Below are 27,016 nucleotides of genomic sequence, written 5' to 3'. Positions count from 1 at the left end.
ACTCTCGAGTGTAGTATGCTTCACACAACAATGTCACTGTGAAACAAGGATAACATCATCTGGGAATTGCAAGGCCGCCGCTGTCATTTTTGTTGTTGCAATGAAAACAAGATTGGTTGGATTCTTCCCTGAATTCAGTGGCTACCTTAGGAATTTATATCAATGTGTTATTGTTTCATCAGGGAATAATGCACACCCATCTTTGACAGCAGGTAGATTTAAGGATAGCAAGTTAGTTACATGCTCAACTTGCCAGAATAAGCGAACAAAGTTAATCATGCTAAAATGTCAGCCTAGTATGAGGGTAAGCCAATATCTAACATTATTAGCTATGCTATTGATATACAGTAGATATTTTAAGATGATAGTAGGCATAACAGTAATATCAATAGTAATACAGAATAGCAATAGTTGGATACCAGTTATAGTAATATCAATGGTACATTATCATTGTGTTAAAAATATCACCTACCAATTAATGTCATCTTTGCTTTATGATTGGTAGTTTTCCTCTCTTATGATCTAGACAGTCAACTAGTATAATAAGAAATGTTAGGTTCCCTTCCTCCTCCAAGCCCGTGCTTCAGTGTCTGATCGCTGATTGGTTTCGAGATGCTCCTCTGATTCGCTCCGAGCAAGCAGCATCCGTGAAGCACGCTTGAATTCATGCCCATCGGATCAGAACCCTTCAATGGTCGAGTGTGCTTGTGTGTCTTGCTGTCCTGCTCTGTTCCCATGGGCACTGGTCCACAAGAATGTTGTTTTTACCCCGATGTGCACTAGCCTCTCTGTGTGTCGTGGTTGTGTCCCAATAGTCCATCGAGGTGTTCGTTCCTTGTGTCCTTTCCTTCAATTCTGATCTGAAAGTATTTGATGAGTGAGTGAAAGCACTATGGTAGGCAGCTATCTAGTCTTTTCTACCTGTCATTGGTCTTAAAGGACAGAGGGCAGTAATCAATTTAAGCGTATTTGTACTCTCTGTGTGTGCATGTAGGCCTATGCATGTACACTTGACAAGTGGCCATGTGTGTCTTCATGACTCCAGTGACACATGTCCCCCATCTGTAGCACCAGGTAAACATTGACGTCTCTCGTCCTCTACTCCAACTGAAAGAAAGGTGTTGTGGTTTTCTAAGGCCTATTGGCAGCCAGCTATCCATGTATTGGCACCTTGTTCCCGATTACTTGACCATGTTTACAACTCTTCCCATTTGGGGGATATTAGGCTTTTTGAGGTCATTAGCTCTGATTGACTAGTATTTAGTTCCCACACAAAGGACATGAATGACACACACACTCTGCGCTCTCCCTCACACACACACACACACACACACACTGCTCTCTCCCTCTCTCTCCCCCCCCCCCACACACACACACACACACACACACACACACACACACACACACACACACACACACACACACACACACACACACACGGCTCTCTCTCTCTCCCTCTCACACACACACACACACACACACACACACACCCACAGACACACACACACACACACACACACACACACACACACACTGCTCTCTCCATTACACACACACTCCTCTATCTCTGCCTCCTTCTGCTCTACGTCAGCCAGAAGGTCTCTCTGCACCAAGCTGTGCCTAATCACTCATTTACGCCTTCTGAATTTAAATCTCATACTGTGGCAGAGTGTGTGTGTGTGTGTGTGTGTGTGTGTGTGTGTGTGTGTGTGTGTGTGTGTGTGTGTGTGTGTGTGTGTGTGTGTGTGTTTGTCCAAACTCATATGGATAAGCAGAGAGAGCCATATAAATATTTACCTGGGAATGCTGGAATGCACTCGTGTGTATGTTCATCTGTGACTGCGTACACATACATGTCTGTGCCTAAGCGGGATTTAATCATTCAATTACAGTCTGAATTAGCCAATCGTTCCGCCCTCTCCCTCTCTCTTTCTCTCAGTGCGGTACGGAGGCAGATGCTACGAGCCATGCCTGAATTTTCCTCTTGATCTGCACTCCTCATTGACAGACAGCAGGGAATGTGTGTGTGTGTGTGTGTATGTGTGCACATGTGTGTGTGTGTGTGTGTGGAGAATTAGGCAACCCGATCACCATCACAGCACACGCCAGTGGAGGATTCTCAATCCAGCCGGAGCTCTTTTAATAAAGGGGATATTGTTATTTTATGATGTGAATTGAATGATGAGGTTTTTAGAAGGGGACTTTATATAAGATGTTATTGGCCCCTGTTGGGGCTAGGGGTCGGGGTATGTGAAATGGGAGGAAACATCAGAGGACAGGGCAGGGTTATGGTAAGCCAGACCATCATATCAGGAGATGGCATCTCACGTTCTGCTAAATGTGACTGCAGTGACATTGCCGCAGCGTGCATCGCTTGCACAGTCGCACATAAAGGTGTATATCTTAGGGTACGTATGCGTTCTTTCACATGAGCGCCACACTGCAGTGCCGAGTCCTTAATAGCTGTATGCTTTCATACATGCACTCTCATAGTCATGTATTTGTGGATAAGGTATTGTAGCAGTAACAGAGATTATATTGAGGCTTTTTCCATACAGCTGCGTTCAACCCGCCTCCCCTCTCTTTCCCATAGGCCACGGTTGGTCTGATCCGTAACCTGGCGCTGTGCCCAGTCAATCAGGCCCCACTGAGGGATGCTGGAGCCATCCCCCGATTGGTCAACCTGCTGCTGAAGGCTCACCAGGACACCCAGAGACACGCCTCCAGTTCTCAGCAGACGTACCAGGTCAGCCGCGACGCCGTTCAACACATAAGACTCACTATCACAGGAATGACACTGTCACAATCCATGACGATCGACGTTATGTCACCTTCACCACAAATATGCAAGTCACTCACAGTTACAGCACTTACACGGGAGGGAGTCGCCTCCTTTGCAACCCACATACCACGGACGAATCCACTCCGTTGCATGCCAGCCGTATCACACAATCACCTCAGCCAAATACACAATTCAAATACACTGAGGCACCCAAGGCAACATTCTTTCAACACTTCTGCACATCAAATCACACAAATTCCAAGACCGCATTCTCTGTGTTTGAAACAGTTCCTCACACTGTAAAACGAGTGGGTTGTATTTCAGACTCAGCAAAGGGGTGCAATGCGTCACACAGGGGTCCCAGCAGGATAGTCCAGTGGTCAACACCATGCCACAGCTCCAGCACACGCCCCATTCCAGACCTCTCCAACCCAGTGTATGCCAGTTGGCCTATAGGGAGACCCAGTGGCAGAGATCCATTTCAGTCCACTGGCTCACTTTGAACTCTGAGCTGCACAACAATACTCACACGTATAGACAGAGAGCTGTGGTTTGAGGGGAAATACGAAATGTAGGCTGAGTTTGTGAGAGACGACCAGGGAGTTTTTCACTAATTCTCAGCAGAAGGTTGCAGACATATGCCCCCACCTGTTTCGGGTTTTCACCTGTCAGCTTTTTCCGGCAAGCCAAAAAGGATTACTAAGCACAACAGGCCCATTCCCCTTGCTCGTTGTCTGTAAATGGTTTACTTAAACACGAGGCAGGATACATACACACACACACGCACCAATACACCCTCTCAAGTCTATTAATCATTTTACAGGGTTTTGAAGCCTGTAAAATGGGATACAGTGCTCTCTGAGTGTCAAAGTGAATGGCGCCCAGCTGTTGTATTGTTAAGATTGTCAAACCAGCTTACATTAAGTAGATCAGACACACACACACACACACAATGTTAAGTGCTGAAAACAAACCCATCCATCAATGTTTCATCCCACAGAGGATTCCACAAAGTTACACATACTACACACACGCACACACACTTCCTAAATCTCTTCCCCACTCTCTTCCCAGGATGGTGTTCGTATGGAGGAGATAGTGGAGGGCTGTACAGGGGCCCTGCACATCCTGGCCAGAGACCCCGTCAACAGGGGAGAGATCGCCAGCATGCAGACCATCCCACTCTTTGTACAGGTTAACGTCTAACACACCAAACTCTCAGTTGGTGTTGTATGCACTTGTGTGAGAGAGAGAGAACGTGGGAAAGAGAGTGAAAAAAAGTGAGTGTGTGTACTTGTGAGTTTTTGGTGTATTTTAGCAGATGTGTCTGAGCCCTCTCCCTCCCTCTCTCCACCCGTCCGTAGCTGTTGTACTCGTATGTGGAGAATGTGAAGCGTGTGTCTGCGGGGGTGCTGTGTGAGCTGGCCCTGGACAAGCAGTCTGCGGAGATGATCGACGCAGAGGGAGCCTCTGCCCCGCTCATGGAGCTACTGCACTCCAGCAACGAGGGCATCGGTCAGTCTCTTCATAAACAGCAGCTTACGCTTTAGTGGATTTTATACAGCACTTGGACTCTTGGACTTTCAACGAACAATCAACTATATCTTGTTTAAAGACTTGGGCTTTCAAACCAGTCCCATATACTGTACATACAAATAGACACACACACACGTGACACTCCTACACTCTTAGAAAATAAAGGTGCTATCTAGAACCTAAAAGGGTTCTTCAGCTGTCCCCAACCCTTTGTAGAACCTTTTTTTGGTACTGGGTAGAACCCGTTTGGTTCCAGGTAGAACCCTTTTGAAATCCATGTAGAACCCTTTCCACAGAGGGTTCTACATGGAACCCAAAAGGGTTCTACCTGGAACCAAAAAGGGTTCTACCTGGAACCAAAAAGGGTTCTACCTGGAACCAAAAAGAGTTCTCCTTTGGGGACAAACAAAGAATCCTTTTGGTAAACCTTTTTTCTAAGTGTATACACAAGTCTTCACAAACAAACACACCATAAGCTACACTTTCTTTATTTTATCTCTCTCTTTCTCTCGCGCTCTCTCTCTCACACAAGCATATGCACACAGACCTCTTACAAACAAATATGACCTCTTTCTCTATCTCTCCCTGGGCTCTCTCCATCTCCATTTAATAATGTGTGCTGACTAATCAAACATGACTCTCTGTCTCTTTAAATCTCTCTATATCTCTGCCTCCCACCTCTCTCTGCCCATCTCACTTTCTCAATGTTTCTCAATGTACCCCATTAGCATTTTGAGTACTCATCATAACTGTCATAGCATAGAGGCAATGACAAACAACCTCTTGATATCTCGTCCTTCTTCTCTCCCTCCCTCACCCACGCCCTCTTTCCCCCACTCCCTCTTTCCATGTCTCTCCCCGACCTCTCCCTCACAGCCACCTATGCGGCAGCCGTTCTCTTCCGTATCTCGGAGGACAAGAGTTCTGACTACAGGAAGCGTGTGTCCGTGGAGCTCACCCACTCACTGTTCAAACACGACCCTGCGGCCTGGGAGATGGTAAGCCTCTGCCTCTGACGCCGCCTATAGCCTGGGAGCGATCAGTACAAGGATCAGTGGTGGCTGGCCCTGTTTGAACACCTTTAAGGTTAATCTCCTTTGTCTTTAGGGGCTTGACTGGCCTCCACCCTTGGATTGCTTTAAACCAATCCAATATTTCTCAGGTCAGTCATTGCTTCAGGGAAGAACTGTAGCAAAATCTAAATACACACCACATCACGACACAATCGATACCACTCAGTAATCAATCTGTATGTTTACCTTTCATACTTGCATTACTATTAGAATGAATAACTCTGAACTAACTCTATCTAGTGTTTGTTCAAAACCTGCATGCCTAATGCGCTAAGTATCTCTGAGCCCCACACATCGCCACAGGCTCCCAAAGCTCATTGGATAACTACCACTATCGAGGCTCACCGATTGGATTAGTGGCAGATCTGGCCCAGGTGTTAATCAATCACACCGAGCCGCGGAACCTGCTGACTCGTCAGGTTGTCAAGGGGAAAGGAGACAGGGAGGCCCAAAGCAAACAGGTCTACTGTTTACACTACATCCTCCATGAGGAAGTATCGAACTCCAAAGGGATAGATTTACTGACTGAGCGTCGTTGGCACCAGGTGTAAAGTCAACGTCTGCCTCTGTTGTTTTTCAGAAGGGGATCGGTAAAAGTATAGTGTTTTGAAGTTAAAATGGTACAGATTTACATTAATATTTCTCAATCGCTCTCTTTCTCTCCAGGCCCACAATGCTGTACCCATGCAAGCTGCATACTTGGCAGATGGTGAGTGTGGACGAGTCCTATCTTACAGTACAATACACCAATGTACACCACTATTGTATACTATGCTAGATTATAAACCAGGTGGTTCAAGCCCTGAATGCTGATTGGTTGAAAGCTGTGGTATATCAGACCGTATACCACAGGTATAACAAATATTTACTATTTACTGGTCTAATTGTGTTGGTAACCAGTTTATAATAGCACCTTGGGGGTTTGTGTTATAATGCCAATACATCACGGCTAATGTCTGTATCCAGGCACTCTGCGTTGCGTCGTCCGTAAGAACAGCCCATTGCCATGGTACATCAGCCACATACCACACCTCCTCAGGCCTTAATGCTTAATTATACTACTGCAATGAACATCTTTCATTACACTACTGCGTTTCACAAAAAAAAAAGGCAAGAGCGAGACAGATCGCAGACCAGAAGAGAGAGAGGCAGAGATTGATTGACACACACGGATTGAAATGGATTGGCACACACACACACACACACACACACCAGCGTCAGACCTCATTTAGGTTAAGTGCCACTTGATTGGTTTCCTGTTAGTGGCTGTGACGAGTGACAGTGGACTGTGTGTACCAGAGGGTGATCATTAAATCAACGTGCACGCAATGTCACAGCAAAGTCTGCCCTCATCTCACTAGTCACGCACACACACAAACACTTACTTGAACATGATTGGAAGAAAAAAAATCCAAAATAATTGAGTTTCTCTCTCGTATACACGCGGACACATACACACATACACAGTAGTGAGCATCAGAGAGGAGGAAAACGAGAGACATGTGTCTACAGAAAGCCGGAGCCAGGTCTTGTCCTTTTCCCCTCAGCAGTCCATCAGACCCCAGGGAATGTGGGGGACCCCTGCTGTTTATATAATGGACTCGGCCCCCTGGCCACACTGCGGAGAGTGTGGGTGTGTGTGCGTGCGTGCAGTCATGTCCATTCATGTGTGTGTGTGTTTCTCTCTGATGTGTCTGCTCCCTCCATGCCCTGGAGAGGGTGTCAGAGGGGGCTGGTTAGGGAGGGTGGAGGGGTGCTGTCATCTGGGATGGAATTAAATTCACAGAGGTATCTATCTATTTCCCCTCTGGTCACATTTCCATGTCATTTACATTTCCATTAACTGGCCATCTATCATCGTCAAGCGATCTCCCGCACTCTATCCCGCTCTCTCTCTCTCACACACACACACACGCTGCTGAGTTGACACACACTCTCTCTTTTCCACTGCTCTGCTAATGCTTCCTCCCTCCTTCCTGTGATTGCGTAACACTTCTCCTCTACAGAAAACACTGGCACTCTCTCTTTATCTGGTGAATTTATCTTTTGTTTTTCCCCTAGCTCTATCGGTCACTACTTTATCTCTTTGCAGTCATACGGCGTCTTTCTCCAGCTAAGCTTAGGTCTCTGTCATATGTCCTCGTTGTGAATCTCCACTCTGTCTTACTCTCCTCTCGTCCATCCCTCTCTCTGCACACAGTAAATCCTCCTCATCTCAATATCTTTCATTATAATTCTGAACTCTATCCCTCATATATCCCCCAGTGTGTGAATGTGCGTGCGTGTGTGTGTGTGTGTGTGTGGTACATTAGTCACCATTCGTCCTTTCGCTGCTGACACTTAATCCATATTGCAGTGCTCACATTATTAAACAGGGTATGAAATAGCATTAATGGAATAGAATAGAGGTGAAGGTAAAGAGATTGTTATTCCTGTTCTTCTTTCCATCCGTCACAGGAAAACGTCTGCTGATGGGAGCAAAGCTCCTTTCTGACTGCCTGTCTAATCATTTGGATGCTTGCACACTGTCTGTCAGTGTCAATACACCAGATGAGCTTGCCTCTCTGTTGGCCTGTGAATTCTATATTTCTCTCATCTCTCTCTCCCTCCTTTCCTCAGAGCTGGATGGAGGCTACCCCCCCTACGGCTACTCTGACCTGGGCATGGATGGGATGCCACTGGAAGCAGAGATGCATGAGCAGTACATGCCTGAGATGGCTTACGATCCCCGACAGGCCTACCCAGAGCCCCTCTAACACACAGTGCAAGGTCAGTGATATAGATGCATACTCTCTCTCTCTCACATACACACACACACACACACACACACACACACACACACACACACACACACACACACACACACACACACACACACACACACACACACACGCCCAGAATGGCTGTAAGACACAGACAGCTCAGCTCTGTAGTAACATAGTCAATTGCATAGTACACACATGAATAGCTCAACATACCATAATTGCAACATTTTAAGACCACATGAATCATGACTTATGTCTAAATAACTGCCTCTTTCCATTGAAGGCACAAAATGGAAGGAGTGAAATTGGCATGAACACCATGGAGGGACAGCTGAACGAGGATTTCACAAAGGGAAACTGCTATTTCATGGGGAGACATTGGCCAATCAGGGGCTGTTGTCAGAAAACACCAGAAAAATACAATTTTAAAAAACAATAACAAGAATTTAGTGTTCCTCAAAATGAGAAGTTGCTTTGTTACAGTTAATGTGGAGGGAAATTGAACTTTAATTTTTAGATGCTGTGTTGGTTTTAGACGTTTCCTTGCATATTTACCTTGCACATTATTTTACATTTTCGTCATGTGTATAATTTACATGGCGGTATGCAGAGCCACGACAGTAGTCCTCAACAATAACCAGTAACATTGAGTTCAGACAAGAAATCCTATCACGTAATGAGACCGGTGGCTAATTGGAACGGCAGCGGTCCCTGTACTGCCTATAACTGTCTATCCCCCCAGTCCAGTCCATGATCCAGACTGCTGCTGGGTCTGAGGTTCCAAGACAAGCACCCTCTCCCCCGAAGGTTTGTCCACAACCACTCTCTCCTAGTCGAGTGGTCTCCCAAGCACACTAAACCACGACTTCAGCTGGTGCGGTTGGTTCACCTCTGTTCCTGTGGACCAGTCTTGCTCACCAACAGTTAGACACTCAACCGACACAGTATACATATGCATCGTGGACTAATACATTGTGCTTCAACATATAATGTGTGTACGATCCAAAACGTCATGTCTGGCAGGCCCGCACCCTTTTACAGCTACTACAACTGACGTTTCCTCAAAGTATGTACGTTGTTATGGAAGATGTTTTTTTCTGTCTTGATTTTTGGGGGGTTGGGGGGGGGGGGGGAGATGGGAGTGTGTTTTACAGAGGTAAGAGGCAGGGGATGTATGCCAAAGAGATTTATTTTGTGACGATGATAATCATATTGCTTTCTGTTTATTTTTGTGTGGGGGTTGTGTGGGGGGAAGCAGTAATCGTGAACCTGTTGTTTGTAGAGTGTGTGTTCCATAGCGACCCCGCTGCACATTCCTACCTTCCAAACGATAGAAAAGGCAAAGAGAAAAGAGGGATGATAGAAGGATGATGTTGATAAGAGATGAGTATACCATATGAATGAAGGGGAAATTAACACTATGAATATGCATTTTTACAGAACATTTTTAGTTTGAAACTTTTTTTCAAATAAACAAACTATATTAACTAGCCTGTCTCCTGTGTATTTGTATGACTAATTGGATCTTATTTAGCCTTGAGGTCATTATTGCTTTCACTCACTGTCAGTCAAGCAAGGCCCGAACTCCAGCCTTTAAAACCACTGCAGGCTGGCGGTGAAGAATCCAAAGGAAACTCTGTCTCACAGCGCCCCCATGTGTCCCTAAGAGGCATGAAATCTGCCCTCGTAGTACCACATTCGGGTATCAAGTAGCAATAAAACCCAAAGCTTATGATAAATATAATGATAACTAACCCCTATTCATCTGTGCATGTAACAGAGGGAGATCGTACCGGATAAACTCACCCACAGCTTGAAACGGTGCCATTGAATCGGATCCGGGTTACGGCTCCAATGTAACCGCCATTACTGTGCGTCACATACGCCAAGAGAGCCATAAAAAAGAGAGAAGTATGAAATAAAGTGTATAAAGAGAAGGTAGAGATTCAGCATTGATTATGTGGATAGGATTTCCGGGATAACATAAGAGAAAGGAGGCAGTCAGTGTGTGTGTATCTGTGTCCCGACTTCATACAGTATAGGCCTACTGCCACCAAGTGACTGTTGTGGTAATTCACCGGGCAGGATGTCTGACGTTTCCATTTCAAATCAAATCAAATTGTATTTGTCACATGCGCCGAATACAACAGGTGTAGTAGACCTTACAGTGAAATGCTTACTTACAAGCCCTTAACCAACCATGCAGTTTTAAGAAAATACCTATAAAAAAAATGTAAAAGTAAGAGATAAGAATAACAAATACTTAAAGAGTAGCAGTAAATAACAATATCGGGGCTATATACAGGGGGTCAATGTGTGGGTGGCACCGGTGTTGAGGTAATTGAGGTAATATGTACATGTAGGTAGAGCAATTAAAGTGACCATGCATAGATAATAACAGAGCAGCAGCACAGAAGGGGGAGATGCAAATAGTCTGGGTAGCCATTTGATTAGCTGTTCGGGAGTCTTATGGCTTGGGGATAGAAGCTGTTTAGAAGCCTCTTGGACCTCGACTTGGTGCGCCAGTACAGCTTCTCGCGTGGTAGCAGAGAGAGCAGTCTCTGACTAGGGTGGCTGTAGTCTTTGAACATTTTTAGGACCTTCCTCTGACACCACCTGGTATAGAGGTCCTGGATGTCAGGAAGCTTGGCCCCAGTGATGTACTGGGCCATACGCACTACCCTCTGTAGTGCCTTGCGGTTGGAGGCCGAGCAGTTGCCATACCAGGCAGTGATGCAACCCGTCACGATGTTCTCGATGGTACAGCTGTAAAATCTTTTGAGGGTCTAAGGACCCATACCAAATCTTTTCAGCCTCCTGAGCGTTAATAGGTTTTGTCGTGCCCTTTTCACGACTGTCTTGGTGTGCTTGGACCATGTTAGTTAGTTGGTGATGTGGACGCCAAGGAACTTGAAGCTCTCAACCTGCTCCACTACAGCCCTGTCGATGAGAATGGGGGCGTTGCTCAGTCCTCCTTTTCCTGTAGTCCACGATCATCTACTTTGTCTAGATCACATTGAGGGAGAGGGTTGTTGTCCTTGCACCACACTGTCAGGTCTCTGACCTCCTCCCCAAAGGCTGTCTCATCGTTGTCAGTGATCAGGCCTACCACTGTTGTGTCATCAGCAAACTTAATGATGGTGTTGGAGTCGTGCAGTCATGAGTGAACAGGGAGTACAGCAGGGGACTGAGCACGCACCCCTGAGGGGCCCCCATGTTGAGGATAATCATGGCGGATGTGTTGTTACCTACCCTTACCACATGGGGGCGGCCCTTCAGGAAGTCCAGGATCCAGCTTTGAGGGCACTATGGTGTTGAACGCTGAGCTGTAGTCAATGACTAGCATTCTCACATGCAGTTGAAGTCGGAAGTTTACATACACTTAGGTTGGAGTCATTAAAACTTGTTTTTCAACCACTCCACAAATTTCTTGTTAACAAACTATAGTTTTGGCAAGTCGGTTAGGACATCTACTTCGTGCATGACACAAGTAATTTTTCCAACAATTGTTTACAGACAGATTATTTCACTTATAATTCACTGTATCACAATTCCACTGGGTCAGAAGTTTACATACATTAAGTTGACTGTGCCTTTAAACAGCTTGGAAAATTCCAGAAAATTATGTCATGGCGTTAGAAGCTTCTGATGGGCTAATTGACATAATTTGAGTCACCTGAAGGTGTACCTGTGGATGTATTTCAAGTCCTATTTTCAAACCCAGTGCCTCATTGCTTGACATCATGGGAAAATCAAAAATAATCAGCCAAGACCTAAGAAAAAATGTATTTGACCTCCACAATTCTGGTTCATAATTGGAAGCAATTTCCAAATGCCTGAAGGTACCACGATCATCTGTACAAACAATAGTACACAAGTATAAACACTGTGGGACCACGCAGCCATCATACTGCTCAGGAAAGAGACGTGTGATGTATCCTAGAGATGAACGTACTTTGGTGCGAAAAGTGCAAATCAATCCCAGAACAACAGCAAAGGACCTTGTGAAGATGCTGGAGGAAACAGGTACAAAAGTATCTATATCCACAGTAAAACGAGTCCTATATCGACATAACCTGAAAGGCCGCTCAGCAAGGAAGAAGCCACTGCTCCAAAACCACAATAAAAAAAACTGACTACGGTTTGCAACTGCACATGGGGACAAAGATTGTACTTTTTGGAGAAATTTTCTCTGGTCTGATGAAACAAAAATAGAACTGTTTAGCCATATTGACCATCGTTATGTTTGGAGGAAAAAGAGGGAGGCTTGCAAGCCAAAGAACACCATCCCAACTGTGAAGAACGGGGTGGCAGCATCATGTTGTGCGGGTGCTTTGCTGCAGAAGGGACTGGTGCACTTTACAAAATAGATGGCATCATGAGGTAGGAAAATTATGTGGATATATTTACATTTACATTTACATTTAAGTCATTTAGCAGACGCTCTTATCCAGAGCGACTTACAAATTGGTGCATTCACCTTATGATATCCAGTGGAACAACCACTTTACAATAGTGCATCTAACTCTTTTAAGGGGGGGAGGTTAGAAGAATTACTTTATCCTATCCTAGGTATTCCTTAAAGAGGTGGGGTTTCAGGTGTCTCCGGAAGGTGGTGATTGACTCCGCTGACCTGGCGTCGTGAGGGAGTTTGTTCCACCATTGGGGTGCCAGAGCAGCGAACAGTTTTGACTGGGCTGAGCGGGAACTGTACTTCCTCAGAGGTAGGGAGGCGAGCAGGCCAGAGGTGGATGAACGCAGTGCCCTTGTTTGGGTGTAGGGCCTGATCAGAGCCTGAAGGTACGGAGGTGCCGTTCCCCTCACAGCTCCGTAGGCAAGCACCATGGTCTTGTAGCGGATGCGAGCTTCAACTGGAAGCCAGTGGAGAGAGCGGAGGAGCGGGGTGACGTGAGAGAACTTGGGAAAGTTGAACACCAGACGGGCTGCGGCGTTCTGGATGAGTTGTAGGGGTTTAATGGCACAGGCAGGGAGCCCAGCCAACAGCGAGTTGCAGTAATCCAGACGGGAGATGACAAGTGCCTGGATTAGGACCTGCGCCGCTTCCTGCGTGAGGCAGGGTCGTACTCTGCGAATGTTGTAGAGCATGAACCTACAGGAACGGGTCACCGCCTTGATGTTAGTTGAGAACGACAGGGTGTTGTCCAGGATCACGCCAAGGTTCTTAGCACTCCGGGAGGAGGACACAATGGAGTTGTCAACCGTGATGGCGAGATCATGGAACGGGCAGTCCTTCCCCGGGAGGAAGAGCACCTCCGTCTTGCCGAGGTTCAGCTTGAGGTGGTGATCCGTCATCCACACTGATATGTCTGCCAGACATGCAGAGATGCGATTCACCACCTGGTTATCAGAGGGGGGAAAGGAGAAGATTAATTGTGTGTCGTCTGCATAGCAATGATAGGAGAGACCATGTGAGGATATGACAGAGCCAAGTGACTTGGTGTATAGCGAGAATAGGAGAGGGCCTAGAACAGAGCCCTGGGGGACACCAGTGGTGAGAGCACGTGGTGCGGAGACAGATTCTCGCCACGCCACCTGGTAGGAGCGACCTGTCAGGTAGGACGCAATCCAAGCGTGGGCCGCGCCGGAGATGCCCAGCTCGGAGAGGGTGGAGAGGAGGATCTGATGGTTCACAGTATCAAAGGCAGCCGATAGGTCTAGAAGGATGAGAGCAGAGGAGAGAGAGTTAGCTTTAGCAGTGCGGAGCGCCTCCGTGACACAGAGAAGAGCAGTCTCAGTTGAATGACTAGTCTTGAAACCTGACTGATTTGGATCAAGAAGGTCATTCTGAGAGAGATAGCAGGAGAGCTGGCCAAGGACGGCACGTTCAAGAGTTTTGGAGAGAAAAGAAAGAAGGGATACTGGTCTGTAGTTGTTGACATCGGAGGGATCGAGTGTAGGTTTTTTCAGAAGGGGTGCAACTCTCGCTCTCTTGAAGACGGAAGGGACGTAGCCAGCGGTCAAGGATGAGTTGATGAGCGAGATGAGGTAAGGGAGAAGGTCTCCGGAAATGGTCTGGAGAAGAGAGGAGGGGATAGGGTCAAGCGGGCAGGTTGTTGGGCGGCCGGCCGTCACAAGACGCGAGATTTCATCTGGAGAGAGAGGGGAGAAAGAGGTCAAAGCACAGGGTAGGGCAGTGTGAGCAGAACCAGCGGTGTCGTTTGACTTAGCAAACGAGGATCGGATGTCGTCGACCTTCTTTTCAAAATGGTTGACGAAGTCATCAGCAGAGAGGGAGGAGGGGGGAGGAGGGGGAGGAGGATTCAGGAGGGAGGAGAAGGTGGCAAAGAGCTTCCTAGGGTTAGAGGCAGATGCTTGGAATTTAGAGTGGTAGAAATTGGCTTTAGCAGCAGAGACAGAAGAGGAGAATGTAGAGAGGAGGGAGTGAAAGGATGCCAGGTCCGCAGGGAGGCGAGTTTTCCTCCATTTCCGCTCGGCTGCCCGGAGCCCTGTTCTGTGAGCTCGCAATGAGTCGTCGAGCCACGGAGCAGGAGGGGAGGACCGAGCCGGCCTGGAGGATAGGGGACATAGAGAGTCAAAGGATGCAGAAAGGGAGGAGAGGAGGGTTGAGGAGGCAGAATCAGGAGATAGGTTGGAGAAGGTTTGAGCAGAGGGAAGAGATGATAGGATGGAAGAGGAGAGAGTAGCGGGGGAGAGAGAGCGAAGGTTGGGACGGCGCGATACCTTCCGAGTAGGGGCAGTGTGGGAAGTGTTGGATGAGAGCGAGAGGGAAAAGGATACAAGGTAGTGGTCGGAGACTTGGAGTGGAGTTGCAATGAGATTAGTGGAAGAACAGCATCTAGTAAAGATGAGGTCAAGCGTATTGCCTGCCTTGTGAGTAGTGGGGGAAGGTGAGAGGGTGAGGTCAAAAGAGGAGAGGAGTGGAAAGAAGGAGGCAGAGAGGAATGAGTCAAAGGTAGACATGGGGAGGTTAAAGTCACCCATATTGAAGCAACATCTCAAGACATCAGTCAGGAAGTTAAAGCTTGGTCGCAAATGTGTCTTCCAAATGGACAATGACCCAAAGCATACTTCCAAAGTTGTGGCAAAATGGCTTAAGGACAATAAAGTCAAGGTATTGGAGTGGCCATCACAAAGCCCTGACCTCAATCCTATAGATAATTTGTGGGCAGAACTGAAAAAGCATGTGCGAGCAAGGAGGCCTACAAACCTGATTCAGTTAGACCAGCTCTGTCAGGAGGAATGTGACAAAATTCACCTATCTTATTGTGGGAAGGTTGTGGAAGACTACCCGAAACGTTTGATCCAGGTTAAACAATTTAAAGGCAATGCTACCAAATACTAATTGAGTGTATGTAAACTTCAGACCCACTGGGAATGTGATGAAAGAAATAAAAGCTGAAATAAATCATTCTCTCTACTATTATTCTGACATTCTTAGTCCTGTATTGATGCTTTGCATGTTTGATGGTTCTTCGGAGGGCATAGGGATTTCTTATAAGCTTCTGGGTTAGAGTCCCGCTCCTTGAAAGCGGCAGCTCTACGCTTTAGCTCAGTGCGAATTTTGCCTGTAATCCATGGCTTCTGATTGGGGTATGTACATACAGTCACTGTGGGGACATTTCCTCAATGCTCGTATTGATAAAGCCAGTGACTGATGTGGTGTACTCCTCAATGCCATCGGAAGAATCCCGGAACATATTCCAGTCTGTGCTAGCAAAACAGTCCTGTAGTTTAGCATCTGCCTCATCTGACCACCTTTTTAAAGTAGTCAGTGGTGCTTCCTGCTTGAATTTTTGCTTGTAAGCAGGAATCAGGAGAATAGAATTATGGTCAGATTTGCCAAATGGAGAGCGAGGGAGAGCTTTGTACACGTCTCTGTGTGTGGAGTAAAGGTGGTCTAGAATTTTTTTCCCTCTGGATGCACATTTAACATGCTGATAGAAATTAGGTAAAACAGGTTTCCTGTTTGCTTATGCACACAACGTATATAGACTTCTTTCCTATTGTGTTATTGACTGTATGTTTGTTTATTCCATGTGTAACTCTGTGTTGTTGTTTGTGTCGCACTGCTTTGCTTTATCTTGGCCAGGTCGCAGTTGTAAAATGAGAACTTGTTCTCAACTAGCCTCCCTGGTTAAATAAAGGTGAAATAAATAAATAAAATTGAGTGCGGTATTAGTGCCAGCATCGTCTGTGGTGGTATGTAGGCAGCTACGAAGAATACAGATGAAAACTCTCTAGGTAGATAGTGTGGTCTACAGCTTATCATGAGATACTCTACCTCAGGCGAGCAAAACCTGGCCAATAAAAATAAAAGATTAAGATGAGCAAAAGAACACAACACTGGACAGAGGAACTCTGCCTAGAAGGCCAGCATCCCAGAGTTGCCACTTTGCTGTTGACGTTGAGACTGGTGTTTTGCATGTATTATTTAATGAAGCTGCCAGTTGAGGACTTGTGAAGCATCTGTTTCTCAAACTAGACACTCTAATGTACTTGTCTTCTTGCTCAGTTGTGCACCAGGGCTTCTAATGTTAACATGCATGAAAACAATGCTTTTACGGTTACAGAAGTCAACAAATGAGAGCGCCTGGGGAATGGGAGTGATCCTGGGGGCTGCAGGGCCTGGGTTAACCTCTACATCACCAGAGGAAGAGGAGGAGTAGGATAAGAGTACTGAAGGGCTAAAGGAACTGGTCGTCTAGTGCATTCGGAACAGAGAGTTAAAGGAGCAGGTTCCTGGGCACGGAAGAATAGATTCAAGGCATGATGTACAGACAAGGGTATGGAAGGATGTGAGTACAGTGGAGGTAAGCCTAGGCATTGGCCTAGGAAGTTTAGTCTCTAGAGGCACCATTTTACCGCATGTGTGAGGGGTGGAACATAAGTGCTAGCTAAGGCATAGTGAGCAGGGCTGGAAGCTCTACAGTGAAATAAGACAAAAATTACTAACCAAAACAACAATAGACAAGGCGTATTGACATTAGGGAGAGGCATGTGTAGCCGAGGGATCTGGTCCAGTGAGTAGCTAGGCAAGCTGGAGTCACGGCGATTCAGACAGCTAGCGGGCCGGGGATAGCAGCAGGCTAGCAAATGGGCATCAGGGGGACGTTGCAACGGGAGAGCCTGTTGAAACCCCCTCGGACGGTTACGTTGGCAGACCAGTCGTGATGGATCGGCGGGGCTCCGTGTAGGCAGCAAAGGGTCCAGGACAATTGGCAAAAGAGGTATTATCTGATGGATTTATTCGGCTGGTCGGGAGATGGGCCTAACTCGAGGCTAGCTCCAGGCTAACTGGCGCTTGCTTCGGGACAGAGATGTTAGCCAGGAGTAGCCACTCGGATAGCAGCTAGCTAGCTGCAATGATCCGGAGTAAAGGTTCAGAGCTTGCGGTAGGAATCCGGAGATGCAGTCCGATATGCTCTGGGTTGATATCGCGCTGTGCAGGCTGGCAGGAGTTGACCGGGCTGAGGCTGGCAGATGTCCGAGTTAACTGCGATGACCGCTAGCAGTGGCTAACTGACTACTAGCTAGTAGCAAGTTAGCTGGCTAGCTTCTGAAGGGGGTTCCAGTTCTAAAGTATAAAAAAATAGCAGATCCATACCACATTGGGTGAGGCGGGTTGCAGGAGAGTATGTTGTAGATGGAAAATGAGATTAAAAATATAAAAAAGATATACATGGATAGAGGACTCATCTTTATATCTGTGCCATTATAGCGTCGGTGACAGCATGGGCAGCATCATTGAGGCAACAACAACCCATAGGAATCCCCACCCAGTTGACTACTATGACTACTTTAAAATAGCGGAAGCATGGTGGAAGCCCTCAGTGGCGCTGGCCTGTGAATATGGCCTTCTGGCCATTAGAGGCTTCTATCATTCTCTGTAAAGTGACGTGTTCTGACGATACAGACCTCAAGGCTCATGGTACGTGTAGTTATTTTGTGCTCTTTGTGCCAGAAAGTGACTGTTTGAATGTTAAATGACGAGACAGAGGCATTGATGCGAGTAACCAGTCTTGTTCAGTACATTACAATACATCCGGGTATCTCAAGCACACCGGTAAAACACAGGAGTTGCAGTAAATAACATTTACCAACAGATGGCATCACTTTGCCATCTTACACCCATAACATCTTCCCTTTAATAAAATAGGACAGGAGGTGTCAATTCACTAACAAAACAAACCTAGTAATAAATTCCAACATGAACATTTGTTTTTTTTTATTTTTTTCAGGTAACAACAACACATTTTGATATTCTCTTCACTTTTATCTCTGTCTGTCAACAATCCCTGATGGGAAACCTACAGATTAAGTATTTTTGGTGGCTGGGACAGACGCCCGCAGCGTGAAAAGACAGGGGGCTTGTCTGCGAGGACTGCGGGTTCCCGCACAGGCGTGTCACCTGACTGTCTAAGGGGAGTATTGATGGGCGAGGGAGCAGCCAACCTGTGATCCCCTGGCTCTTCGCCCAGTGCCTCAGGCCCCATGTGACTTGCTGGGGTTCCGTCTTTTGTCATGCGACCCCTTTGACCATCAGGGTTCTGAGTAGAGGCTGGCTCAGCAATCCGAAGGTCAACCCTGTTACGACGGTACAGTGATCCATTCACGTCGACCAAGTAGGAGCGTGGTGCCACTTTCTGTACACAGGATCCAAGTCTCCAGAGGCCCATCCGGTCCCCTGGTAGTGGCTTCATTTGCACCGTTTCACCCACCCTGAGCTCAGGTAAGTCTTTTGCTCATTTGTCGTAGATGAACTTGGAGACCTGTCTTCTGTGACGTAGCATCGGTAGCTCGTGGGACATCATCGTCTCTCTCTGTTGCTCAATGGCATATTCATTGCAGATTGTGCATTTACTGACATAGTCTTTGATTTCACTCTGCATTCCTGGACAATACAGTGTGTCACGTGCTTGTCTGTAACAGGCCTCACCTCCTATGTGACTTGAGTGCACGCGCACTAACATCTCATGGCGCAGAGACCGTGGAATATCGACTCTCTGGCCCTTGAATATTACTTCGTTTTGAACACTGAGCTCCTCTTTGACTGGCCAATATTCTCTGACGGCTAAAGCAGTTTCTTCCTTGCAGTCGGGCCAGCCCATCATAATCACAGACCTCAATGCCTGGAGTTGCTCGTCCCTGTCTGTGTGCTGTCTGATTTCTATAAGGCGCTGGTCCGTAACATTGAGGTAGTCAGCCTGGTTGATGTGTTCAACATCCACTTGCTCTGTTTGTAAGCTGCACACTGCGTGTTGTTCATGCATGGAGCGTGTGTGAGTGCCTGATGCAGTAGCCCTGCTGAGTGTGTCACTCACATACATCTCTGGCCCTGGCTTATACACCACCTTGAGGTTGTAGTTTTGTAGAGCCAGTAGCATGCTCTGCAGTCGTTTCGTGGCATTCAGAAGAGGCTTGCTGAACATAGCAATAAGGGGCTTGTGATCTGTCTCTGCGATAATATTGTCGCGCCCATACAGGTAGTGGTGGAAGCATTGGCATGCAAACACAATGCTGAGGCACTCCTTCTCTATCTGGGCATAGTTCTGCTCTGTTGGGGTGAGTGCCCTAGAGGCGAATGCCACAGGCTGGCCCTCCTGCATGAGGCAACACCCAAGTCCATACTGGCTTGAGTCACTGAATCGTGACAGGTTTTGACACATTGTAGTATCGCAGTACAGGTGTCTGGGTGACCAGTTGTTTTATTCCCTCACCGCTGCGTCATGTTTTGGGAGCCAATGCCAGATGGTGTCCTTGTCCATGAGCCTCCTTAGTGGCTCACACACTTCAGAGAGCCGCGGTAGGAACTTGGCCAGGTAGGTGACGAATCTGACAAAGCGCTGCACTCCCTTCACGTCAGATGGGTGGGGCATTTTCAAGACAGCCTTCACTTTTTCAGGATCCGCCTTCAATCTGGTGGAGGACAAGATGTGCCCATGAAAGCGGACCTCTGGCACTTTAAACTGAAGCTTTTTTATGCTTAGCCTTAGCTTGACCTGTCTGCATCTGACCATCAGGGCCAAGTAATTAACATTTACCAACAGATGGCATCACTGTGCCATCTTACACCCATAACAGTGACGGTAAAAACATGACTTCTCAAGACAGAGTTTGAAACATTCTTAACCAATGGGCACTACATCAACATATGCTAATATTATCACAACGGGTGATTGTATTGAGAATTCACTTCCTGGAACATTGCTGCCCTATTGCCCCCTCCCTGCCCTAGAAAGATGTTACATTTCTGGGGGCTCCCCCTCCGCTGGGCGGGGGCAATAGGTAGACCAGGGTGGCCCCGCCCCGACTCGAATAAAATAGGGAGTGGGGTGTCTCGCTTTCTTTACCATCTCTGGAAATCTTCCGTCTGCACACTTCCATCTTCTCTCCTTCAGCAATTCTCTGCTGCAAGTGAAGGGACGTGTGCGTGAATGCAGGAGTGAAATATCAATGGCCGGCTTGAAACTTATTAATACACTTGAGATGAAGGAACTACCGAGAACGAAGAAACTAATATGAGTTAAAACGTCAAATATCAAACGAATGGGCTGCTAAGGATCTCCAGTAAGTTGCATTCTGAAGCAATCTAGCTAGCAACTCGCCTAATTAAGCTAACTTGCAAAGGTTGCCAACTCTGGCAAGCTAACCCAGGTAGTTAGCTCGCTACTGATCCTGTAGTTAGCTAACATGACAGCCATGAACATTAGCCAAACATGATAGCCATGATTAGTTCGCGCCATGTACGATATAGCTGAGATTCATAGCGAACGTTACGTTTGTTAGGATGTATTGTAGCCATACTTTATTACAAGATGGCTAGCTAGTTGAGCTGTTATGTATGGAGTTAGCTTATCCTTTTGCTGAAGTGCCGCCGCAATGGCTTCAAGTTTGTATGCTAACGTTAGCTAGCTAACGTTAATTTGTCAGTTTGCTACCTAACGTTAGTCAACCAATTAATTGGCTAATCTGACCTAGCTACCGATGACCAGGTTTATTTGGAGACGTCACACTATTGGATGTCTAAACGCTATCTACAGTCGGCTCATTTCCATTACACAGCAGCACTGGCCAAACGTTAGCTCTCTGCTAGCATAACTAGCTAGCGAGATAGGCCAACTTGCTAACGAAGTGAAGACGTCATCAGTAACGTCACATGAGACCAGTATGTTAACGTTTATTAGATGGCTAGCTACGTGGTTTAAAATATATAGTTTATTGCAAGGAAAACAATCAAATCAAATTGAACCACTTCTACTTAGCTAACTATACTAGTTGACAAATTCCTGCTAGATAAGACTGAAAAATGTCACTAGATGACTCTGAAACATGTTTTTCTGTGTTATTGCAGGTGGTGACTTTGAGTTTGTATCTGAGACCTCAGGCCATCCACAAGACTTGTTGAGCGGGTCAGGATGCCCATTCCTCCCCCTCCACCCCCTGGAGGCCCCCCTCCACCCCCAACCTTCAGCCAGGTAAGATCTTATTCAAGTATGCGACGTGTCACCTGGAGGCAAAATGTTTCCTGTGGAACTGTGTGGATCTAATAGTGAACTGTATCTGTCAAACAAATGATAGGGACATATTTAATAGTATGAGCCATGATGTAGGCCTAGCGCCAGTGTAGTTTACATGAATTAGTTGTAACCAACTTGACAACTCTGATCCCCTTTTCACTGGTATTGTGAAGCTGAATTTTGACCTTTTTCAGAGTGCACACTACTGAAATCTGAAATAAGCTCTCCTCGTGGCCTGTGATTGTAGGTGCTATCCTTTCCCTGCCAAGCACAATCAGAGGTTGTATCTCAAATGGCACCCTATTCGCTGTAATAGTGCACCGCTTTTGACCAGGGCCCATAGGGCTCTGGTCAAAAGTAGTGCACTATTTAATGAATAGGGTGCCATTCGGGACGTACCAGAGCACTTCTGGTGATTAGCGCAGCTCGCTCATGTAATCATCCTCAAAAGAAATTACACATGAAGTAATTCACGTAATGAGCAGTGGACCAACCAGGCCTCTGCAGACGGGGCTGCACAACGATATGGATTTATTCAATGGACAACTAATTAATGACTTGATGTAAAGGACTCACAAAATATAAATCTTATAAAAATGTATTGTGCTGTAGCCCCTCAAGGACACGTTCTACCTGGCTAATTCTTACACCAACTGTGACATGGGTTTCTGCAAGCTGTTACCTGTCAGGCTATGTATAATCTCTGCTAGTTACACCAAGTCTATGGGCCAACTGGCCCCTCCCCATCCCAATTTCGAAAGACTCCTGTGAAATCGTGATTTGTCCAAAGCACCCAAACTAATGCTGCTCGTTATCATACACATCCCATTGTATCATGACAGATCTGCTGTACCGTTTTATGTAGTCTGTCCATGAGAAATTAGGTTATGTAATCAGGTCTGTTCTACGGTAACATAAAGTGTGCAATGCTGAGCTAACTAGAGGACACGCTCTCTTCCCCTCCCCTTGCAGGCCAACACCACCCCACCTAAGCTCAACCGAGATGAGGCCAAAGGCAGAGGAGCCCTGCTCGGTGACATCCACAAAGGGGCCAAGCTGAAGAAGGTCGGCGTGGTAAATGACAGGAGCGCACCCATCTTAGAAGGTAAGGCCACAGCGCACCGCCAAGGTTCACCCGTGTCTCAGATCTACTATTCTGGTGGTGTTTTACTGACTAATCTGATTGGATGGAAGTAAGAAGCACAGAACTGATGATGCTAGGGTACTGCATGGAGCGCACACTCTGGGGGAGGGGGTCAATGCTTATTTCACAGGAGTGGAATGGGAGACCATGAGGGTAATTATACATATAATAGGTTACTATTGTAATGCATGTCATTTAGCCTTGTTTTCTTCCTTGTCCAGAGCCTAAAGGAGATGGGGTTAGTAATGTAGGCGGAGGAGGCTCGTCAGGGGTCATTCAGCCGATGGGTGGTCTTTTCCAGGCAGGTGTGCCTAAATTGCGACCAGTCGGAGGCAAGTATTTAACGTCTTAACTGTTTTTACTAATGGTGTCTCTTACAAAGATTTCCAAAAACAATCTGGACCGCTGAATGAGTGGTCTGTCAAACTTGTATTGAAGAAGAAGGTTTAGCACAGCAATGTAATTCCCTTCCATTACATTTATCGCTGACAAGTTTGGGAGCGAGCTTCTTTGTCAAAGCACGATTGCAATTGGTTGAAAAATGAGCACTGGTCTTTTGACTGCTTAGACGGGGCAGAAGGTCAGGTTTCAATGTTGTCAGAGGGCAGGGCTGTAATGGATCTGACGGGCATGGCTGAAGGAGATTTTCTGATTCACAATAATGAGTTCCCTAACCTGCACGTCTGCATTAGTCTTAGATTTCATCATATGAAAGGCCTTACCCTCTGTCAGGGAGAAAATATTAGAAAAATGGATTATGATGAATAAAACAACCAACAACAATACATTTCTGTTCTCTAGTAACTCTGGACTGAAATGTCCTAATGTTTCTCTGTTCATGTATAAATTCATCTTCATATTTATAAATTGCTGAAAACTTTTTTTTTTTTTTTTGGTGCAGATGGTTCGGTTGGCAGGTCAGCCCTGACGCCTCCTGGCGGGCGCCCTGCTGCTCCTCGTCCCCCCGGACCCCCTGTTCGCCAGGACAACACAGACTGCTCAGCCCTACAGGCCTCTCCCCCGGAGCACTCCCGATCCCAGAGGCCCTCCCTCCCCGACCTCTCCCGCCCCCTCAGCGGAGGCAGCCCTAACAGTGGCATGAAGCACAGCTCCTCCGCCCCTCCACCTCCTCCCCCTTTCTCTCGCCGGGGCAACGCACCCCCTGCCCCGACTCAGAAGGCGCCACCACCCGCCCCCTCCTACAACCGGGAGAAGCCCCTCCCTCCCACGCCAGGACAGAGGGGGACTTCCCCGGTGCCGACCCGCAACAGTGCCCCTCCACCCCCTTCTCCCAACAACAACCGGCGGCCCCTGACGTCAGGGGGCTCCTCTGCATCCTCCTCTTCCTCCTCTCTGGGTCCTCCCCCGTACCGCCAGCCCATGACCAACGGCCCCTCCAGCCCGGTTAACGAAGCCGCCCCGGAGCTACCTCAGAGACACAACTCCCTCAGCAAGAAGCCGTCGCCCGGACCTGGACACACTCCAACCCGTGGGCAAGCGCCACCCCCGCCTCCCTCCCCCTCCCCGCCAGGCGGCCGCCCACCCCCTCCAGTCCGTGAGCCCCCCGGTAGAGGAGCAGGTATGTTGCTACTAGTGCTCTCCTTGTTCCTCTACCTGTAATGGAGCTGGGTTAGGGCCAGTCCCATTTCAAGTCCATTAAGTTCTAAATATTTTTCTCACTGTGCTGTGTCACAATTCTTGTTTTGCCTCGATCTCCTCTTGTCAATTACCTACCATAATATGAGGCGAGGAGAGGTGATTGTTTATTAGTGTAGACATTTTAAACAAGTGTAGAAGTAGTGTGGCGCTACAGTCAGGAAGGTGGCGTGTCTTGACAGGCCTACAGTGTTTTTCTAGCGTTCCTGTCTTGCTGTTGTTTTGTAATGACTGATGGTTAGCCAGTGTGGCTGCTCTATTAGTCCTTCATGACCGTACCGTTTGTCTGTACAGCTCCACCCCCGCCTGGGTCGACTCAACGAAACGGTGGTCGGGATGCCCCCCCTCCACCACCCCCCTACAGAGGTAGCCCTTCAGAGCCTCATAGCCGTGGCAAGCCCCCCCCTCCTCCCTCCCGTACCCCTGCCGGTCCCCCGCCCCCTCCCCCACCTATCCGCAATGGACACACCTCCATTTCCCGCTCCTTCGTAGGTGAGTCTTCTGCCCCATACTGCATCACCTGCATCAAATTTGTTTTCCCTCTACATTGACTAACAAAATGAGAGTTGGTTATTGGAATGTATAATCTTCCTAACCTTCTCTCCCTTACAGATGACTTTGAGTCCAAGTATTCTTTCCACCCTCTGGATGACTTCCCTGCTCCAGAGGAGTACCGGCACTTCACCAGGATCTACCCCAGCAAAGCCAACAGAGGTGAGGGCTCACTTATCAGTGTGACGCAACATGCCAATAAGTAACGTACACACAGATTTTCTGGTGCAGAGTACATTTTTTACATAAAAGGAGTATAAATATTTTCCCCGTAGGCGTATAGTTTATTGTAACCGCTTTTCATTGTTTTGACTTTTGGCAGTGATGAGGGGAGCTCCTCCTGCACCACCTGTGGGAAGGTGAACACTGAGACTACGTGACTTCTAGTGTACAGGAGACGAGGGACACACACACACACATACACACAACTTTCTCACATGGAACCTACAGCATATAACATATACATGCTTCTCATTTGACAACATTTCACTTAAGCTCCATAACCATTAACTCACTCGCTCGCCCTTAAATTGCCCAGGAATTTTTTCTGTGGCAGTCTCACTCCATTTGGAGGTGGAGTTTGGCAGCTTACTTATGCCATTCCCAGCCTGTGTCCGTGTGGGTGAACTTGCCCTGTTTTATCACAAAGGCATAGTGTTTCCAGGCTCGTGTGTGTGGATGGGGAACACTTTGACACCGGTATGAAAGACATTCATCTCCATACCACGTCAGAGTATGCACTGTGATGAGCCCACATCACCATGAAACGGGAGAACACCAGTCAGTTGTCTACCTGTAAGAAGAAACCAGTGACTCTACAGCCTGGTCCTAACAGCAGTGACTCTACAGCCTGGTCCTAACAGCGGTGACTCTACAGCCTGGTCCTAACAGCGGTGACTCTACAGCCTGGTCCTAACAGCGGTGACTCTACAGCCTGGTCCTAACAGCGGTGACTCTACAGCCTGGTCCTAACAGCGGTGACTCTACAGCCTGGTCCTAACAGCGGTGACTCTACAGCCTGGTCCTAACAGCGGTGACTCTACAGCCTGGTCCTAACAGCGGTGACTCTACAGCCTGGTCCTAACAGCGGTGACTCTACAGCCTGGTCCTAACAGCGGTGACTCTACAGCCTGGTCCTAACAGCGGTGACTCTACAGCCTGGTCCTAACAGCGGTGACTCTACAGCCTGGTCCTAACAGCGGTGACTCTACAGCCTGGTCCTAACAGCGGTGACTCTACAGCCTGGTCCTAACAGCGGTGACTCTACAGCCTGGTCCTAACAGCGGTGACTCTACAGCCTGGTCCTAACAGCGGTGACTCTACAGCCTGGTCCTAACAGCGGTGACTCTACAGCCTGGTCCTAACAGCGGTGACTCTACAGCCTGGTCCTAACAGCGGTGACTCTACAGCCTGGTCCTAACAGCGGTGACTCTACAGCCTGGTCCTAACAGCGGTGACTCTACAGCCTGGTCCTAACAGCGGTGACTCTACAGCCTGGTCCTAACAGCGGTGACTCTACAGCCTGGTCCTAACAGCGGTGACTCTACAGCCTGGTCCTAACAGCGGTGACTCTACAGCCTGGTCCTAACAGCGGTGACTCTACAGCCTGGTCCTAACAGCGGTGACTCTACAGCCTGGTCCTAACAGCGGTGACTCTACAGCCTGGTCCTAACAGCGGTGACTCTACAGCCTGGTCCTAACAGCGGTGACTCTACAGCCTGGTCCTAACAGCGGTGACTCTACAGCCTGGTCCTAACAGCGGTGACTCTACAGCCTGGTCCTAACAGCGGTGACTCTACAGCCTGGTCCTAACAGCGGTGACTCTACAGCCTGGTCCTAACAGCGGTGACTCTACAGCCTGGTCCTAACAGCGGTGACTCTACAGCCTGGTCCTAACAGCGGTGACTCTACAGCCTGGTCCTAACAGCGGTGACTCTACAGCCTGGTCCTAACAGCGGTGACTCTACAGCCTGGTCCTAACAGCGGTGACTCTACAGCCTGGTCCTAAC

At 47.6% G+C, this 27,016-nt stretch overlaps 2 protein-coding genes across 3 annotated transcripts in view; both read left to right on the top strand.

Annotated features, from left to right (window-relative positions):
• LOC129832926 (junction plakoglobin-like) overlaps window positions 1-9,646 on the top strand; it is a 71,828-nt gene extending 62,182 nt beyond the window's left edge. For both annotated transcript variants that reach the window (XM_055897059.1, XM_055897060.1), the window contains exons 10-16: window positions 2,594-2,746; window positions 3,857-3,976; window positions 4,147-4,297; window positions 5,195-5,316; window positions 6,058-6,100; window positions 8,011-8,160; window positions 8,440-9,646. In XM_055897059.1, the coding sequence (XP_055753034.1) occupies window positions 2,594-2,746; window positions 3,857-3,976; window positions 4,147-4,297; window positions 5,195-5,316; window positions 6,058-6,100; window positions 8,011-8,147 (726 nt within the window). In that variant the 3' untranslated portion in view covers window positions 8,148-8,160; window positions 8,440-9,646. The remainder of the gene's footprint in view (window positions 1-2,593; window positions 2,747-3,856; window positions 3,977-4,146; window positions 4,298-5,194; window positions 5,317-6,057; window positions 6,101-8,010; window positions 8,161-8,439) is intronic.
• A 10,756-nt stretch (window positions 9,647-20,402) lies between these two features.
• On the top strand, window positions 20,403-25,917 carry LOC129832925 (WAS/WASL-interacting protein family member 2-like). Its single transcript, XM_055897058.1, has 8 exons — window positions 20,403-20,705; window positions 21,490-21,613; window positions 22,628-22,760; window positions 23,021-23,131; window positions 23,701-24,378; window positions 24,750-24,947; window positions 25,068-25,169; window positions 25,330-25,917. The coding sequence occupies exons 2-8, from the start codon at window positions 21,554-21,556 to the stop codon at window positions 25,368-25,370; spliced, it is 1,323 nt and encodes a 440-aa protein (XP_055753033.1). The 5' UTR covers window positions 20,403-20,705; window positions 21,490-21,553; the 3' UTR covers window positions 25,371-25,917.
• The last annotated feature ends 1,099 nt before the right edge of the window (window positions 25,918-27,016 follow it).

Source organism: Salvelinus fontinalis, chromosome 34 (genome assembly GCF_029448725.1).
Source record: "Salvelinus fontinalis isolate EN_2023a chromosome 34, ASM2944872v1, whole genome shotgun sequence".
Lineage (NCBI taxonomy): Eukaryota > Metazoa > Chordata > Actinopteri > Salmoniformes > Salmonidae > Salvelinus > Salvelinus fontinalis.
The sequence above is the reverse complement of the archived record's forward strand: the minus strand, read 5'-3'. Positions and strand labels throughout refer to the sequence as shown.